The following is a 17,485-nucleotide window of genomic DNA, read 5'->3' as shown; positions in this document are numbered from 1 at the left end:
GTCAGTCTCTGGTTGTTTGATGTTTCCACGGGAGCACATGGGCTAATGTTCCTCGCTTCAGTGTCTGATGACGTCACTCCTAGTCACATCCAAAGCCTACTGAGACTCTTGTTCTCTGTGTACTGCGTACTAGTAAATTGTGATGGGTGTTAACTTAGCACTACTCACTTAGCTTCTGCTTTTCTCTTTCCTCAGTATAAGCATGGCGGACCCATCATTGCTGTTCAAGTGGAGAATGAATATGGCTCCTATAACAAAGACAGGGCGTACATGCCTTACATCAAGAAGGTAAGATCATCTAGTTAATTTCTTCACAGTCCTTCCTCTGAAGCATGTTACAGGCTGTGACACATTGCTCTAATACATTTCTCTAATTAATACACCATGCCTCCCAACACCATTTATTAATTAGTGAAATTTTCTCCATGATTCATTTCAACAGAGTTGTTCCTTTTTTTTTTTTAAATTTTATCATTTATTGATTGAGTTTAGCTTTCTAGATACGGTGAACATATAGTGTCACAGGGCCTAAGAATAAAGGGATTGCCTTAATGAAGTGGAGCCGATGAAAGCTTTGTGGGTGGTCTGCCTCACCCTAGCATAAAGCCAGATTGGTGGTTGTACATAGATTTTATTGAGGAAATATAACAAAACCAAAACCAAAACCAAACCAAAACAAAAAAACCCTCTGGCCAGCTACATATTGCACTCATTACAGCGATCTTGGGTGGTGTTAGATGACAGTGGGTTGTAGAGTGAGGGGGCTGTTGAGAGCTGCTGGTTCACATAGCATGGCAGAGAGGGACAATCAAAGAGGCCCGGCATCCAGAGCTGGTTTCTTCCACTTGGGAGTTAAGGCTTTGAGCAAATGCCTCAGTTTTTCTACGGCTCCTTTTTTCTCTTCTACAAAGTGGGGTAAAAGGAGTGCCTGCCTCATTTGTATTCTGTGACATCAGGTGGCCTGGTACTGCTCTAGGTATACAGTAAGTTGTCAACAGATGACTTGGATAGAGTCATTGGCATTTGTTTCAGTGACCTGTGGAGAGCTGGCTGTGGTGTGAGCTGAGGATGTAGGAGACAGACTCTCTGGATTGGCCTGACTAAAGGTCAATGTCTTTGGCTCAGCTGCTCTGGGCAGCTTATCTATTATCGTCACGCTCAGCTTAAGTTTTCCCATGTAGGAATGACTTTTGTCCTCACAGACTGGAGAGTGAAGCCCAAGTGCTCCAGTTTAGTCTCTTTCTTCTTGTCCCCTCATTATGACTGGAGGAGAGCTCTCAGTAGGGTACCAGCTATCGAGGAAGGGTGGCACTCCTCAAGCTGGAAAAGGGAAGGTCAGTCCTTGTCCGCATCCTGGACAGAGCATGCATCTAGCTTCCTTGTCTTGGGTTACCTAGAAAAGGCCTATGCTGGGCACAGACTCCAGAGCTTCTCTTGCTACAGTCCTCACGAGACTCCCTTGAGCATTGGGGCATCTCCGGCACTTGTTTATCAGGGATGCAGCTGCAGAGGAGGACCCTGAGGAGCATCAGGAGTAGAGAGTAGCTCCTTAGGGGACCGTGTCTACACAGCCATGCTTCCCTGGTGCCCAGAGCTCAGCGTGCCAGCAGAGTTTGGGAGGATCCTTTCCTATGCAGCTTCTCTTGGGGGGTATTGGAGAGATGTGCATCCTATGTCATCGAATGACCTTGGCATGACCTCTTCAGCTTTCTGAACCCTACTCTTATCATATGCAAAGTGGACACCAAATACCCTTTCCTAAGGCTTCTGTGAGGGGGTGTGAGCTCTGTGCTTGGCAGGTGGCTAGAACTTAGGAAATAGTGATTGGCCTTTAAAGGGCAATGTAAAAAATTAATGCCTTTGAAGTTTAAGGGGAGAGAAAATTAAGTGGTCTGTAGTTGAAGAAATTAAGGTCCAGGATCTCACCAATATTCCTCATAGATTCAATGCTCCAGCTCTTGTCATCCCTAAGAGTTGGAGCTCCTTCTCTGCCCTCACATGGGATCAAACCCTTGGATCTGGCATTAATGTTAGATGTCATCCCTCTGTTTCCAGAAGAATCCAGTTGAAATAAAAAGTCCTGTCATTGTAAAATCACCTTGGAAGGATTGTTTGAGTCAAAGAGTCTCAGAGTGGAGCCTGTGTATGTGCATGTGTTCTGAGTTCAGCCCCACCTCTTGCATGACCTCTGTAACTGATCATACTTCATCCAGCCTCCCTGATGCTCTCTCTGTGCTCTTCAGAGGTTGGCTATCAAGAGTGAAGGAGCCAGTCAAAGTGCTTAGCATCTTGGCCAAGGTCCTGATGTTAGCAGTTGTTATGAGTGGCAGCAATCCCATTGCTCCTCAAGCAATGGGTTTTATTTATGCCAACCAAGAATTGCTTTCAGCCCTTCTGGGCATGGCCAGTATTCCATGGACATGGCATTGAGGCATGGCCGGGCCATCATTGCCCCTGACACTGATGAAGTTCACACTGGCTCTGAGAGGCAGGCTGCTTGTCCAGGGTGTGGACGAAGGGGACGGCATAGTGTCCCACTGTCAACCCTGCCTTCTCACTAGAGCTGTGCAGGCAGTTGCCATGTGATAGCCTGACATGTAGTCCCCATGAGCCAGCCTCTGAGTAAGCTTCTGTGCATCCTCAAGCTGATGAGACCTACAGAAGCAACCACGGCCTGTCAGACTCAGCAGCCATGTCCCCTGCCACACTTGGAAACCAAGCACTTCCTGGAACTTTGTTGAATGTTGTGGACATAAATAACACACAGAGAAGTGCTTTGGCTACACTTTTCTCTCATGCTCTGTAGATAACCTCAGCTTCGGCAGTGCCCTTGCAGGATCTCTGAGCAATATGAACAGTCTTTAATTTCCCTTTATCCCCCAAACAGGCCTTGGAAGACCGTGGCATCATAGAGATGCTCATGACCTCAGACAACAAAGATGGCCTGCAAAATGGAGTGGTCGAAGGAGGTACTTGAAGGAGGCTGCCTGCCTGGCCCTTCGGCACAGTTCCCTGGGCATGGTCTGAGATAGGAGCAGGAGTTCCTCTGGTGCCAGTGGTGCATAGCACAGGCTTGGCACTCTGGGCTGCACGGGTGATAGGGTTCACAGTACCTCCCATGGCCCATTTCTCTTCTTTTCAGCAAATGCCTCCCAAACACCCCAGTACCCGGCCAGCTGTGTCTGGTCATTGCTCTTGCTAACCACATAGAGCCCTCATGCTGCTGCAGGTGGCTGTCCCATCAGCAGCTCCATTTCTTCTCAAGTACGCCAGACCTTGGCAATTATTTTCAGCCCACTTCTGCCCAATATGGCAGCCACTGGCACATCCTTTTGTCTTTACTTTTCTCTTCAAAATATATCCGGAACGCAAACGTGGCCCACCATCTCAGCTCTTGCCACCCTTCGCACCTGCAATGCCACAGCACTGTTTTCACCAACTCCTCTTACTTCACCAGTCCCTCCAGCAACCTTTTCTTAGCACAGCAATTGGGGCCCACCTTTTAGAACATAACCAGGCAGTCAGGCCTGAGGCACACGCCTGTAATTCCAGCACGAGGGACACTGAGACAGGAGGGTCATGAGTTCGAGGCCAGCCTGGTCTACATAGTTCCAGGCCAGCCAAGACCACATAGCAAGACCCTGCCTTTAACACCTCAGCAAACAGTTCAGGTCACATGCTGCTTGGGCGCCACATGCTCCACAGAAAAAAGAGAAGCACACACTTTGAGAATGGTCATGTGGGCTCCTAACAGAGCAACCCCTGGGTGCTCCTCCTCAGTCTTCCCTCCCACAGCCCCCATCCACTGCCTGCTCCCACAGCCCCACACATAGCCCTGAACACACCCTGGCAGCATGCCTCAGTCTCCACACACATGGCCCTGAACACACTCTGGCAGCATGCCTCAGTCTCCACACATAGAACCCTGAACACACCCTGTCAGCATGCCTCAGTCTCCACACACATGACTGACTGAGTTTACCTCCGGGTGTCTCTCCTTTCCCACTCTTGGCTCCCTTTCTGATCCTCAACAACACAGAGTACCTCAGATTCAGTGACTCTGCACGGCTTTAGGGAGTCTGCATGGCTTGCCTCCCAGGTCGTCTTTGCAGTGAGGCTTTCAGCACCCTGTTGGACCATGTACCCTTCCCAAGGCTCAGCCTACTCTCCTGGCACCATCTTCCCTTTTAGCCTTTGGGATAGCTAGTGTAACTTAGTCCTCGATCTCACAGCAGCAGTGATCTCTGTGGACCTTCTGCGGTATCATATGACCTGTGTATAAACCTGTGCGCATGCTCTGTTTATGCACAGGGAAGCGGAAGAGCCCTCCTGTCAGTTACAGTGGCGCCTTCTGTGGGCCATGCTTCTCTGACATAGCACCTCCTTGTGTCTGTTTTGTTGTTTATATTGCCCTCTCTAGGCTGATCTGTTTGTAGAAGGGGACTTTTGTCTTGATAGCCTTCTCAGAGAAGCTGGCTTGGTTGCTTCTGGGAATGAACTCTGGGTGGAGGGAGAGGAAAGGGCTCTTTATCTACAGCAAACAAGCAGAGTGAATGTGACAGAGATCAATAGTGATTCCTGTTACTTCCACGAGGTGGCAGTGTCTACCCATGTTTGCTACCAAGGTACAGGTGAAGGGGCAATTGGGCAGGAGACAGGTCTGAAAAGGCCTTAGAAGATGCTCTATCCATTCCTACCCACCTTCTCCTTCAGGCTCCAACCCATGGGCCCCCGAGGCCACTATTGGCCTGAATGATGATTTTTAATTTAAATAGTTAAAGCATTCATTCACATGGCCTATCGGTAAAATACTAAAATACATATCAAGAAATCTACCTTCCTCCTTGCCCAGTTTCCTAGACACAGCCATCTGGAACCGTAACCTTTTTTCCAACTTTCACCTTCCTGTTTCTACTGGACTCTGTATCTATTGGTTTAGGATGCTGAGACCGTCCTCCTGTTTTAGTGGATGGCTGGGGTTCCCCTGGTCTCCTGCCTCCTCTTTCCTGCTGGTGCAATTCAGTGTGACTGTGCATTTGGCAGCAGGTCCACGGGCGGGGTGTGAGTCAGGTGGCCAGTCAGAGTGCTCAGTTCTCACCCTCAGTGGACTCACTATCCCATTTGCTTTTCTTGTCATCTTAGATCCTTCTCTCTCCTCCCCATCCCCGCCTTCCCCTTTCATGCTGTGTAATTCAGGCTGTTCTCAAATTCATGATGCTTCTGCCCCGCTGTCCTGAGTGGTGAGATGACTGGACTACAAGCATGTGCCACACATGCAGCCCATCCTCACTTCTGTCCCTAGCCTTGTCTCCCTCTCTCTTTCTCTTAGCCGATGTCTTAATGGAGGTCTCAGTGAAGGTCTCCCAAGTGCCAGTCCTAATGCCTCCTTTGTTTTTAAGCATTTTATTTGTTCCCTTTAATAGTTCTGCTTGCCATATTCTGTTTATATTCTTTGTGGGGAGAGGAAGCTCTGAAGATGGGTAGAGGAGGTGAACAGGAGTCCTTCTGTGGGGGTAATGGGACCATGGGGACTGGTCACATTAGGCAATCAGTGTCTAGATACCGTTTTCAAACACCTATAGAAGAGCTGCTCGCTTCTTTTGAGGAACAGATGTGAGGATGGTGCAGGAAACTCCTTGCTCAGGAGCCCTTCAGTTTTCCCTTCTTTTCACCTCCATGTTCCCAGGGAATTGTTTTCTAAGAGCATGTGAGCCCCACTGAGGGGATGGACTCAGGTGCAAAGGAGGCTTGACAGCAAGGCAGGAGGGTGTATGCAGACGGAGGCAGGGCCCCTTCCTGGCACTCACAGTGAAGGACTTGTGCGGTCTGGTAGAAAGAAACAAATCTGCCACCTGCCCTGGGCCCCTGCTGTGCCCCCTGTGTTTTTCACTTTCCCAGCATTCCCTTGGCATCTTGCTTCTGCTCACATCCCTTCTGCATTCTTCCTCATCTCTTTCTTGAATTTGACGTAGTGTTAGGATTACAAGAGGATGTAGCGGCATATGTTCAGCTAGCCCCGAGGAGCACTGGTTCACTCTGTTCAGCTAGCCCCGAGGAGCACTGGTTCACTCTGTTCAGCTAGCCCCGAGCACTGGTTCACTCTGTTCAGCTAGCCCCGAGCACTGGTTCACTCTGTTCAGCTAGCCCCGAGCACTGGTTCACTCTGTTCAGCTAGCCCCGAGCACTGGTTCACTCTGTTCAGCTAGCCCCGAGCACTGGTTCACTCTGTTCAGCTAGCCCCGAGCACTGGTTCACTCTGTTCAGCTAGCCCCGAGCACTGGTTCACTCTGTTCAGCTAGCCCCGAGCACTGGTTCACTCTGAGATTTAATGGTTACTTTCAAGCAGGCTTCCTGAAAGGAGTGGCTAACCCACTCAGAGAAAGCGTAAGCAGGCTACCAGGATGAGACTTGATAGGCTGTGAACATATGGTGAGGGAGGAGGTCCCCTTCTGTCACAGACCTAGGGGAGGGAATAGGGTGAAAGAAGGCGGGAGGGAGGAACGGGAGGAGACAAGTGAAGGGATAACAATTGAGATGTAATCTGAATAAATTAATTAAAAAAAGAATGAAAAAAAGAAAGGGGAGGTTCTAGGTACAAGGTCTTCCCGCGTGGGTTGCTGGAGGACAGTGACATCGCAGGATGGTGGCTTGGGGTGGGTAGGGGCCTGAGTCTGCTGCTCACAGATTGTGGACCATGAGGGAAGTTTTTGTACCTTCTGAGCCTCAGCTTTGTTTTCTTTAGGGTTATCATGGCCAGAGATCCTGGACAGTGGCTGGGGCTGGCCATCCTATCTTAGTTAACTCCTAAGCTCATTGGTCTAAAAGTGACCCTTCAAGTGGACAGTAACAGGCAAGGATCCCTCGAGTCAGTTCTGCAGCTGCCTGTGGCTGTGGCAGAGTCATAGCCGCTAACCAGAAGTAACATTATTCTTGAGCGTGCATTTTGCTTATGGAAAACTGTATACAATACTGGTTAAACTTTTAAAATAAACACACCATGGAATAGAGTAGCCAGTGAGTCCTTGTCAAGAAACGAGGCATGAGTTCACTAAGATCATTGCCCTTGGTATACAAAGGCATTTGCCATTGCATTTGGGGTACAGTGTAGAGCTCTGGTGTATTGAATGGTAGAGTTTCTAGGAATAACAATATAGGCAGCTCTTTTGGCATCACAGGCACCGGTGTATAATGGGAGGCGGGAAGCAGTGTCTGCACTAGCTTTTTAAGCAGGTGATTCAGAGAGCCTTTGTGCCTTCAAGACTGTGCTTTGTTTCCTTCTCCGCTGTCGTCCCAGTGCTGGCTACCATCAACTTACAGTCACAAGAGGAGCTGAAGACACTAAACAGTATTCTCCTATCTATTCAGGTAGGTCCAGCCCAAGGGACACCGTGGATCTTCTAGCTTGAGGGCAGGGATTGCAGAGTTCTGTGATGGGGCAGAAGGGCTCTTAGCTCTCCCAGCCTCTTGCCCCATGGCCAGGAGGGAAGCAGCTTAGAAATCCTGCTCTAGAGTTTGGTGTGTAGACGGGCACCATCCAAGTGTGCCATGGTCTCATGAGAAGGGCACCTTTTAAAGATTTGGCTTTTATGGACTCCACAAACCCCAGAATTACTTTGAGAGCTTGAGAGAGAAAAGAAACCTCTCCATCCTGCACTATAGAAGGCACCCAACCTTAACCTTTATGGCTTCATTGGCACTGGAAATGTTCCTGTTAACCACAAGACAGGTGGCCTGGCTTATTGCAGGTCAGGAAAAGAGAGCAGTCTCTGGGTATATTTCAGCTTCCTTAGACTGATGCTCATACACAGCCCTATTCCAGCTGATGTCTCTAGTTTGTGTGTCTTTCCTAAACAGACAGATGTGACTGAGGCCGAGACACTATATCCCATGTGTAGGACAGGTAGCTTGTCTTAGCCTGGCTCACTGGAAGGCGTGAATGCCCCGGGTTGTCCCCACCAATTGCATATCTGCCACGGCCCTCAGCCTGAAGGGGAACTGAAAGAGTGTATTGACAATGGGTAGATGCCTATGGGGATACTGGGCCTATATGGTGGCCATACTTGTGGTCCACTGAGTAGATTGTTCCAGCTGTTGGCCTTTCAAAGTAGAGATGGTCCCCTCAGGTATACCCATGAAGCCACCATGACAGGCAGTACCCTGTAAGGCGAGTATGTATGTATTATATGGCAACTCCTGCGGTGTAGGTGGGGGCCAGAGTGGGTGGGAAGGCTCCTGGGTGGAGAGCAGGCCTGATCTTGGGTAGAATTCTCAGAGGGAAGGGCTTATACATGTCCATGTGTGGGCTCAGGTGGAGCCCATTCTTCTCATCTTCTTTCTCCTAGTATGTCTTAGGTTTCTTTTCTGTCCGTAGCTGTACATGGCCTGCCTTACCTCATGCTGATCACTGGGCTTCTGCCCCTGTGGAGTCTGTTATCTACTCGGGAAGGGATATAGTCTCAAAGTGGCTAAGCAGAGTTGCAGTTGAGTGCTGCCAAGGGATGTACAGGTAGATACTGGGAGCTGCTTAAGACCTACTTGGTCACTCTGTTGTGGGACTTTGGAGCCACTGTTGGGCTCTGCTTTGTTTCTGTTTTTCCTTTAGTTGACCAGGTATAATAAGAACCTAGATTTGAATAGGGTAAGATTTGAAAAGCACCGCATAGCACTGGTGATGGAAGGAGGGTCTGCTGCTGGCCCATAGACAACTTACATCCAGTGTTGTTGGGCTGGCTGGCCTACCAGCAGAATGGCGCTCTGAACTACTCTCTTGTATGGCCTATAGCATCTGCCCTTTCTTAAAGAAGTGGTTTTGTCTAAAGGGCTTCATTGATTGGACACTATAGACCCCAGCACTGGTTAACTTTGGGGTACCTATTAGTCCTTAAATATGTGCTCAGTGAGGAAGAAAGCTCATTAGAGCTAGAGATTCTGGAGTATTTCTGTATATGTGAATTTATATGCATCATTTCATCTAGTTCTCCTAGCGAGCATGTGTGGTCGCTACTGTTAACTGCTGTCTGTGGTCAAGGAGATACACAGAAAATGGATGAAGTACTCAGAAGATGGTCAGTTTGGTTGCATCACATTCTGGAGGAAGACAACGTGGTCCAGGGTGGACATTCACCCTCTCCCCAAACCACAGACCCCTTATGCAAATACACCCACTGTTGGCCCTGGAGATTTTGGGATTTAGTAATTAGACTCTGCCTCTCCCTTTGGGTGACTAAATGTGTGTGTAGTATGCTGTATTTTGGAATGTGGATGGTTTATAAAGAATAACAAAGCTGCCAGCTTGCTAATAAGAAAATCTTGTGGCTATGTTGGGCTTTTATCTAGGGACAATTGCTACCTTCTATGTCATGAACCATTAACTATGCCCATCTCTCTGGAATATGTTCTGTTGACTTTTATGCGGTTTCGAATGTCAGGCCAGCCCAGAGAGAGGACACTTAATCAGCTGTCACTGAACAAATGAGAATGCTTCCTGGCTCAGAGCCTAAGATCTTAGCAGATGAGTCTTTTACACATGCCCAGGTGTTTACAGCTTTTGCAAACGTGGTGGAGCCAAGCACAGTCCCAGAATGATCTTTGTAGGCTTGGAGAGAGCAGATGTCACCTCAGTATTCGGAGGTAATAATTAAGACTAGCCAAGGTATGACTCCAGAGTGCAGCTGTAGAGCTTGCACCGTGAGTAGCTGCTCTGCCAGGATTTGACTCTCTGGGGTAGTTTTGTGAGCTACTGTTTAAGTCAGAACTTAAAGAAAACCCACTCTGAAGCCTGCTGACTCCCAGATTCAGGGAAGCACTAACTGGTGTGTCTGCATCCATGGTGTGGCTCTCAGACGTGCTCATCCAGGATAGGACATTCTTCTTCCCTGGTTGGTGAAGGTTGTCTTGAGCCACAGTGCAACTCAACCTGTAGGAAAGGGCATCCTAATTATGTGATAGATTCTGATGAAAGCTTAGTTTGTGCAGATACTTGTGTGTCCTTGCTAGTATCGGCCATATGCAACATCAAAAGCCCATTAAACACCGACTCTGGTCACCTCTCCTATGTTATACCAGCTGGCGGTGAGGCCACAAGTGGTGGGTGAATGATCTTTCTCTATGCTGTGCACCTACAAGCCTCTCAGGGAAGAAGTAGATGGCCATGTAGGCCAAAGGAACGTGCCCCTCTTTCCCTTTTGATCAGTCGGCCTGCCTAATTCTCATTTTATGGTACCCAGGGGATTCAACCCAAGATGGTGATGGAGTACTGGACAGGGTGGTTTGACTCATGGGGTGGCTCCCACAATATCTTGGATTCCTCTGGTAAGTACTTTACTTTGTCTAAGTCTAATACATATGTTGATCCTAGGTAAGAGTCTGTCTTGTATTCCCTGGCATTGTGTATGGAGTTGTAGGATGCTAGGCTTCTAGGATCATTTGAGTTCATACTCAGCTCTTGGTATTTCAGAAACTTGACATGTAATAACAATAGGGCCATCACCATTGCTTTTCTGTGATTTTTGTAATTGGGAAGGCAACACATGCTTATTATAAACATCTAGGAAATACAGTAAAGTTTAAAGAAGGAATAAAAGTCCCTGAGTCCAGACCAAACATTCTGTTGTGTTGAACAGTACAGGAAGCTCTTAGTGTATCTTCATCGATGTAATACAATTAGAGCTAGAGACAGATTGATCTCTCTCTCTCTCTCTCTCTCTCTCTCTCTCTCTCTCTCTCTCTCTCTCTCTCTCTCTCTCACACACACACACACACACACACACACACACATACACACACATACACCCATTCTATACTAGTGAACATAGGAATACTTCGTGTAATCAGACATCATTGTCTTAAAGAATTTGAAGAGCTCCATTGTATTGATGACTAAACCATCGTTTAGTGACCCAGTTTCTTACTGATTACTTAGAGTTGGCTTTTGTTAATTGAATACCACTTAAGCAAACATCCTTGAAGTTTTGTACACTTGGCATATATTTCATTATGATAAAGAATAAATTGCTACATCAATACAGTTTTAATATATGTATTTACCACTCTTCTTCAGAAAAGACTATATCAGCCTATGGCCATTATGAAATGAGAATATTCATTTCCTGTAGATTCATCAGCACTGAGTATTAAAATAATTTTTAAAATTTGCCAGTTCTCTAAGACAGTAGTAAGTTCATATTTATTGGATGTGTCACACAAATATATATTAACTGATCTTTTATTTTGTTGTCTGATACTCTCCTTGAGTATTATTGGTCTGTTTCCTAGTTAAGGAAGAAATTAGGGACATGGGCAGGACTACTGTGTAATGGGACCCAAGCTTTTTGCATTTCCTAGGGACAGAATAGCCACTAGAAAACATGCTATCTGGTAGGATGGAAACAGCCTACTGGCTTCAGGTTGTCTAGGGAAAGCTGAATGACCTAATGATGAAGTGACCTGGTGGGGATTGGGATACGAAGGAACAGGAGGCCTCTTTGGGGCTTTCCTTGAGCTCTGACTAACGTTAAACATCATTCCTCCTTGCTCTCTTTGAAGAGGTCTTCAAAACAGTGTCTGCCATTATCAAATCTGGTTCCTCTATCAACTTGTACATGTTCCATGGAGGCACCAATTTTGGCTTCATAAATGGAGCCATGCATTTTAATGACTACAAGGCTGATGTCACCAGCTATGGCAAGTATCCTCAACAGATCTCCCTGTCCCTCTCCAGTGTTTGTAGGACTGGCGCTTTTGATGGAGAACCCTTTAGAGACAATTTCTGGGTCCTTTCATGCCTTTGGCTGTGAAATGTCCAGGGAAGATGAAGGCTTTATCTGACTGTCTCCCCTAAGCTTCTCCAGCAGAAGGTCCCTGTGACCTGCTTGCTCTGCTGAGAAAGCTGTTTTCAGGACCAAGGGAGGGGAGGCATATCTAGAGTGAGAGGGGTGGGGATAGCCTTTCTCCCTCTCAGACCCTTGAGAAGGTATGATCTTGGCCCTCCCTCTTAGAGTTCACAGGGAGTAGGAGAGATGCACCATTTTATCTACTTGCAGTCAAAAATTTAGTATCATGCCATGCTCATGGGTACTTTTGTAGTATTTAGTTCCTACCATAATTTGGTGTTTCTTTTCAAAATTGCTGGTCTGAGGACTCTCTTCCCCATCCCAATTCTTCCTCCTCCTTCTTTGTTTTCTTCTTTCCTTCGTACTGTTCTGGGGTCAGGAGAGACTGAAAGGTCCATGGGTGTCTTGCAGATTATGATGCTGTATTGACAGAGGCTGGAGATTATACTGCCAAATACACCAAGCTTCGAGAACTCTTTGGAGCCTTCTCAGGTACAAATAAAGAGCAGATTCAAACAAACACTGGGGCCCTTGCTTTTGTTATGAGCCCTTGAGTTTGTGCTATGTTTGTATCCTCCCTCAACTCCAGCTGATCCATATTCAAGAAGGTCCTAGACTACTAAGAAAGGCATCTCAGTGGTAGAAGTCTTTCTCAGCATAAGGCCCTGTGTTCAATTCTGACCACTGCTCCAAATAAATAAGCAAATACACAAATAAATAAATAAATAAGTAAAAAGTAAATGATAAAACCAACATTCTAGACAAAGAAGGTTTGAGAGACTCTTTTCGTCATACTGTGCCCCTTGTGTTTGACTCCTACTAAGCCTATTTATGCCATATAGAAGACATGAAGAAGCCCTGCCCTTGCCAGAGTCTCATGTTTTAGAGCAGTTTGAGCACTGAGTTGGTCCTGTGGTTGATATTGGTGCCAAGATGAGGAGTACATTTGGCTGTGGGTACGAGGCTGGAGGATGCAGTCAGTCATGATTGACAATTTAAGGGAGGACCATGTTCCTGTTGCAGATGTCCCTCTGCCTCCTCCACCTGAGCTTATGCCTAAGATGGCCTATGAGCCAATGAGACCATCTTTCTACATATCACTGTGGGATGCTCTCCCATTCATTGATGAGGTAAGTGCTGCAGGCTGGGCATCAGGGATAGTTACCAAGCAGACAGAATGCAGGAACTTTCAAATGGAATTCTGGGGTGAGCAAAGCTACTCAGTGGCATTGAGGTCTCTACCCCACCAGAGAACTGAGTGAAGAGAATACAGTGGTGCTGGAGTGGGAAATGGGAGGGAACAGAAGAGCTTGAGCTTGGGGTCTCCCCTCTAGCCTCAGGGGTGGGCCTTTATTTGGGCCATGAATAGGGTAAGGAAGAGAGGAAGGGATGGTTCTTCCCTTGTGGCGAGGAAAGGGGGCACCTGTATCAGTTTATTTTGTTGTGATGCTGGCCTCAGGATTCCATGACATGATGGTGGCTTAAGGATTCCAGTAAGTTTGTAGGACTCTAGTGAAATCTATTTTCCTGTTGTCCTTATTTATGTGTCTCAATAGGAGCCATTAGTTTAAGCTAGTAAGAAGGTAGAATAGAAAAAAAAGAGGCCGGAGAACCCTTGCATCTTGTCCCTGATGTCCTTGCTGCTCGTGTAAAAACTTAGAATTAGAAGCCGCTTGACTCCTGTGCCTTCTTTTGTCTTATGTAGCCAATCAAGTCTGAGCTACCCATCAACATGGAGAACTTACCAATAAACAATGGTAACGGGCAGGCCTTTGGGTATGTCCTGTATGAGACCACCATCTTTTCATCTGGCGTCCTCAGTGGCCTTGTGCGTGACAGAGGACAGGTAGGAGCATCTCTGAACTCCCTGGACTTTGTAGCGACCAGGTATGGCAGTGCATACCTTATTTTCTGCCTTCAGGATTAGCTGTTGCCAGCGTGTAAACTTTGCTATCTCCGATAACTAGAGTTCTCCTGATCTTTCCCTCATAACTGTGGTGTTCACTTTCCTCCATGCCCTGCCTTCTTCAGTACCCACAGTGAGACTTGTTTTCTTCTTTAGCAGTGGCTCTTCTTACCTTCCTCCTATTGACCATGGTTTTCATCTGCTCCCCTTGGCAGGTCTTTTTGAATAGAGTATCCATAGGATTCTTGGACTACAAAACAACGAAGATTACCATCCCCTTGACCCAGGTTTGTTATCCTACAGAACATGGTAGGAGTCAAAGAGGAAGATCTGGAAGCCAGGAGGCAACTTAGTTAGAATCTGGAAAGAAGAATGGCACACCTAGCTTTCTGGCCATTTGGGGGTTCTCACTCCCATTGTCAGAGCATAGGGAATGCCTGGGCAACACAGAGATCCCCAAGTATTGCTGAGTTCTCCGGTGGTGATAACTGCCCACTGTGCTCCTGGCAGGGTTACACCATGCTGAGGATCTTGGTGGAGAACCGTGGGCGAGCCAACTACGGAAATAACATTGACAGTCAGCGCAAAGGTGGGTCCTAGTACAGACCAGGAGAAAAGCTGTCGCCACCCCCCCAGACTCGTCTGTCTGCTCATCACCGAGCTTATCAATAGGCCACTGGGGCCCCTTTCATGGAGGTGGATCTGGGGACCCCTTTCAGGAAGGTGGGGTTCATGGAGGTTTATTGAAGGGAGATAGTGCCTGGTTTATCTGCCTGTACTGGCTAATGGGTCAGGAGGGTTTGGCCATTTCCCCTTGAGTGCTTCCTAACTCTATGGTCCTTGTGTCCCGGGAGGAACCTCCGTAAGAGCTGAGTTGGCCTCTTAGTCTTTCTTTATGCTGAATCACTTTGGTGGGGATGGGCCTCTCTGTTTGCAGGGTTGTGGGTAAAGAGCAAGGAGTGGGAAGGTGCTGGAGCCCATGGAATAATACAGGAGCCCCTGCCTTCTCGGGTCTTCAAACTGAATTCTGTCTTCATCTCTCTCAGAAAAACTCAAAGGCAGTGTTTCTTGGCTCAGGGGGAAGGCAGACAGGCAATGGGCAGACTGCACTTTGTTGTCAGGCCCTCTAGGACCATCCCTCCACCACGCTTGCCCCTGCCCCTGGCTTTTGCACTCATCATGTTTTTAGTCCCTTTCTTTTCCATAGTTACATGTGGTTGGTTTCCAGGGCAGTTTCAGAAGGGGACTAAGAGAAAATAAACTCTTCCTATGGTGAGAAGGTTGATGGCATTCCATTTCTCTCTCCTCCGTCTGCGTTTGCGGTAGAGGAAACTTTCACCTCTCCCCTCATCGGGATGTCAGCTGAAAGCCTCTGGTACCCACTCAGAAAGCGATGTGGCCTCAACCCCTTGAGATTCCTCTACAGAAGATCCATTTATGCCACCACGCTAGACCCTCCGCACTTCTCCAGTATTTCTCCACAGGCCCTACAGCTTCCCTTAAGTGTCCTTCTCTGGACCCATCTGACCTTTTCATTGTTCTGGAGTTAGAAAAACCCATCAGACTGTCCAGTCTTTATTTTCCTGGGTTCTGAACTGAGCATACCCTGACCATCTGCAGAATCTTGCTCTCTGGGCCAGTTGAGTGTTTGCAGCTCATATGCTCATGTGCTTGTCCGTACCATGGAGGCTGCTCCAGGCCTGACCGTCTCCACCCCTAAGGTGCTGGGCAGCTGAGGAGGACCATCGTGATGCTCTTAGCTGCTTGCCATCTGGATGTTTTTGCAGCCATCTTTAATCTTAGGCTGAATGGAGGGTCTCTCTCTGGTTGAGTCACCAGGTCTCTTAGTTGAAGACCCTCATAGTACCACAAGGTTAGGCTCTCTGTCACCACTAGCAAACACAGCTTTCCTTGGAAAGAAGCCAGAAGCCAGATGTTACATACCATGACATCTCAGTTCTGTCACTGTCCTTGGATGAACTGCTGTTTATGACAAATCCTGGGGCTTGTCAAACAGTGGTCTTGTCTACGGCCACACTTTTGCTATCTCCGGGGAGGTTTTAGGGCACCTTAGGCTGCATATGCGTTAGAAAAACCATTGCTTCATTTTCCCTGAAATGTCCATACATGTCCTGCCTGCGGCTATGTTACCTGTCTCCTGATTTGAGGCTTGCTTACCTTTCTTTTCCCACTTTCTCCAGGTTTAATTGGAAATCTCTATCTGAATAATAACCCTCTGAAAGACTTCAGAATCTACAGCCTGAATATGACAAAGCAGTTCTTTCAGAGGTGGGTCCCTGTGAGTCTGGTATATGAGATCATAGCTAATATGTAGCAAGAGCCAGGATCTCTCAGAGTTGTAAACAGACCCAGAGGCCAAAGGCACCTACTAAGGTGAGGGGTAGGAGCAGCACTGGAACCCATGGCTCCAGGTTGGGAAATATCCATCCTGATCTCCTGATGCCATCCTATGACCTGGCTGGGGGTGGGTGGGGCTTGGGGCCTTGCTGGGGGGGGAGGGATGTATGTAGGAACTAGACACAGGTCTGGAAGCAGATGTGAGATGGTCCTTCCCCCCCTTTCCTGCTTACATCCTGTCCTCAGGTTTGACATGAACAAGTGGAGTGCCATTCCCAAAGAACCTACCTTTCCTGCTTTCTTCCTGGGTGCCTTGTCAGTTGGCATTTACCCTTCTGACACGTTCCTGAAGTTAGAGGTTTGTGGGACCCATTTCCTTCCCTCTTCTCCCAGTTTCTTAGGGATCTGAGGCAAGTTGGCTTGAATGGAGTTCTCTGTAACACGTGGGCCCTGTATTGCCCCCATATGACAGGGACCCTGTGTCAGAGGGCATGTCAGAGGAATGAGCTCAGAGCTGAGCTACTTCTCACCGTGTGGGCTCTATGGACAATCTGAGGTTGACAGGGAAACTGTCTGGGAGGCTCAGCAGAGGGGTGGGTTGGCCTCCATGGATGTCTAATGTTGGTTCCCTTCAGGCTCTCAGGAACATAGTCTGCACTTCACTGTGGGTGTCTCCCATGGTAAGGCACGGCCTTCCCTGTTTTGTTTGAAGGGCTGGGTGAAGGGGGTTGTACTCGTCAACGATCACAACCTTGGGCGCTACTGGAACATAGGACCTCAGGAGACTCTCTACCTCCCAGGCGTCTGGCTGGACAAAGGACTCAACAAGGTGAGACTACGTCTAGACTACTTCCTTTTTCCTTGCATCTCTCTTCCCATCCCTGCTGTCAAGCTGCTTCTCTGCCCCTGCAATGCTCAGCCAGCGAGTAGGAGAGGGTGGGTGTTTTAGCCTCCCCATCCTTCCCTTTTCCTTGGCCAGTGATGAGTCTGCATTGACCCCAGCACCCCCTTCCTGCCTCAATCCTACTCCTTCTGATCCTGCTATCTCAGAGCTCTCTCACCCATCACAGCTCAGCCCTTTTCTCCCTCAGGTCATCATTTTCGAGGAGACAATGGCAGGCTCCATTGTACAGTCTACTGATATCCCCCACCTGGGCAGGAACCAGTATGTCCACTGACCAGCAGTCCCAGCAGATCCTGCTGTGGCTGGCAGCTTCCTTCCTTCCTCTCCTACAGGGGAAGTCTTCAGAACTAGCAACCTCAGGGAGTGAAGGGCTATAGTCAACTCAGTCCAAAACCCTAACCCTGTCGGAACTGAAGAGAAGATGGGGTAGCACTGTCTGGGACACACTCATAAAGAGATGGCTTCTCTCCAGGCTTTGTGGATGGG

The 17,485-nt window shown here is 48.0% G+C and overlaps 1 protein-coding gene across 1 annotated transcript in view; it reads left to right on the top strand.

Annotated features, from left to right (window-relative positions):
- The window catches only part of Glb1l2 (galactosidase beta 1 like 2), a 33,180-nt gene extending 15,695 nt beyond the window's left edge, over positions 1-17,485 (top strand). The window contains exons 6-19 of the mRNA XM_051156098.1: positions 196-288; positions 2,888-2,969; positions 7,295-7,365; positions 10,227-10,311; positions 11,545-11,682; positions 12,243-12,323; positions 12,855-12,961; positions 13,537-13,677; positions 13,953-14,024; positions 14,248-14,326; positions 15,939-16,026; positions 16,342-16,453; positions 16,808-16,924; positions 17,187-17,485. Coding sequence (XP_051012055.1) covers positions 196-288; positions 2,888-2,969; positions 7,295-7,365; positions 10,227-10,311; positions 11,545-11,682; positions 12,243-12,323; positions 12,855-12,961; positions 13,537-13,677; positions 13,953-14,024; positions 14,248-14,326; positions 15,939-16,026; positions 16,342-16,453; positions 16,808-16,924; positions 17,187-17,273 — 1,353 coding nt within the window. The 3' untranslated portion in view covers positions 17,274-17,485. The remainder of the gene's footprint in view (positions 1-195; positions 289-2,887; positions 2,970-7,294; positions 7,366-10,226; positions 10,312-11,544; positions 11,683-12,242; positions 12,324-12,854; positions 12,962-13,536; positions 13,678-13,952; positions 14,025-14,247; positions 14,327-15,938; positions 16,027-16,341; positions 16,454-16,807; positions 16,925-17,186) is intronic.

The sequence above is a fragment of the Acomys russatus genome, chromosome 14 (genome assembly GCF_903995435.1).
Source record: "Acomys russatus chromosome 14, mAcoRus1.1, whole genome shotgun sequence".
Taxonomy (NCBI): Eukaryota; Metazoa; Chordata; class Mammalia; order Rodentia; family Muridae; genus Acomys; species Acomys russatus.
The sequence above is the reverse complement of the archived record's forward strand: the minus strand, read 5'-3'. Positions and strand labels throughout refer to the sequence as shown.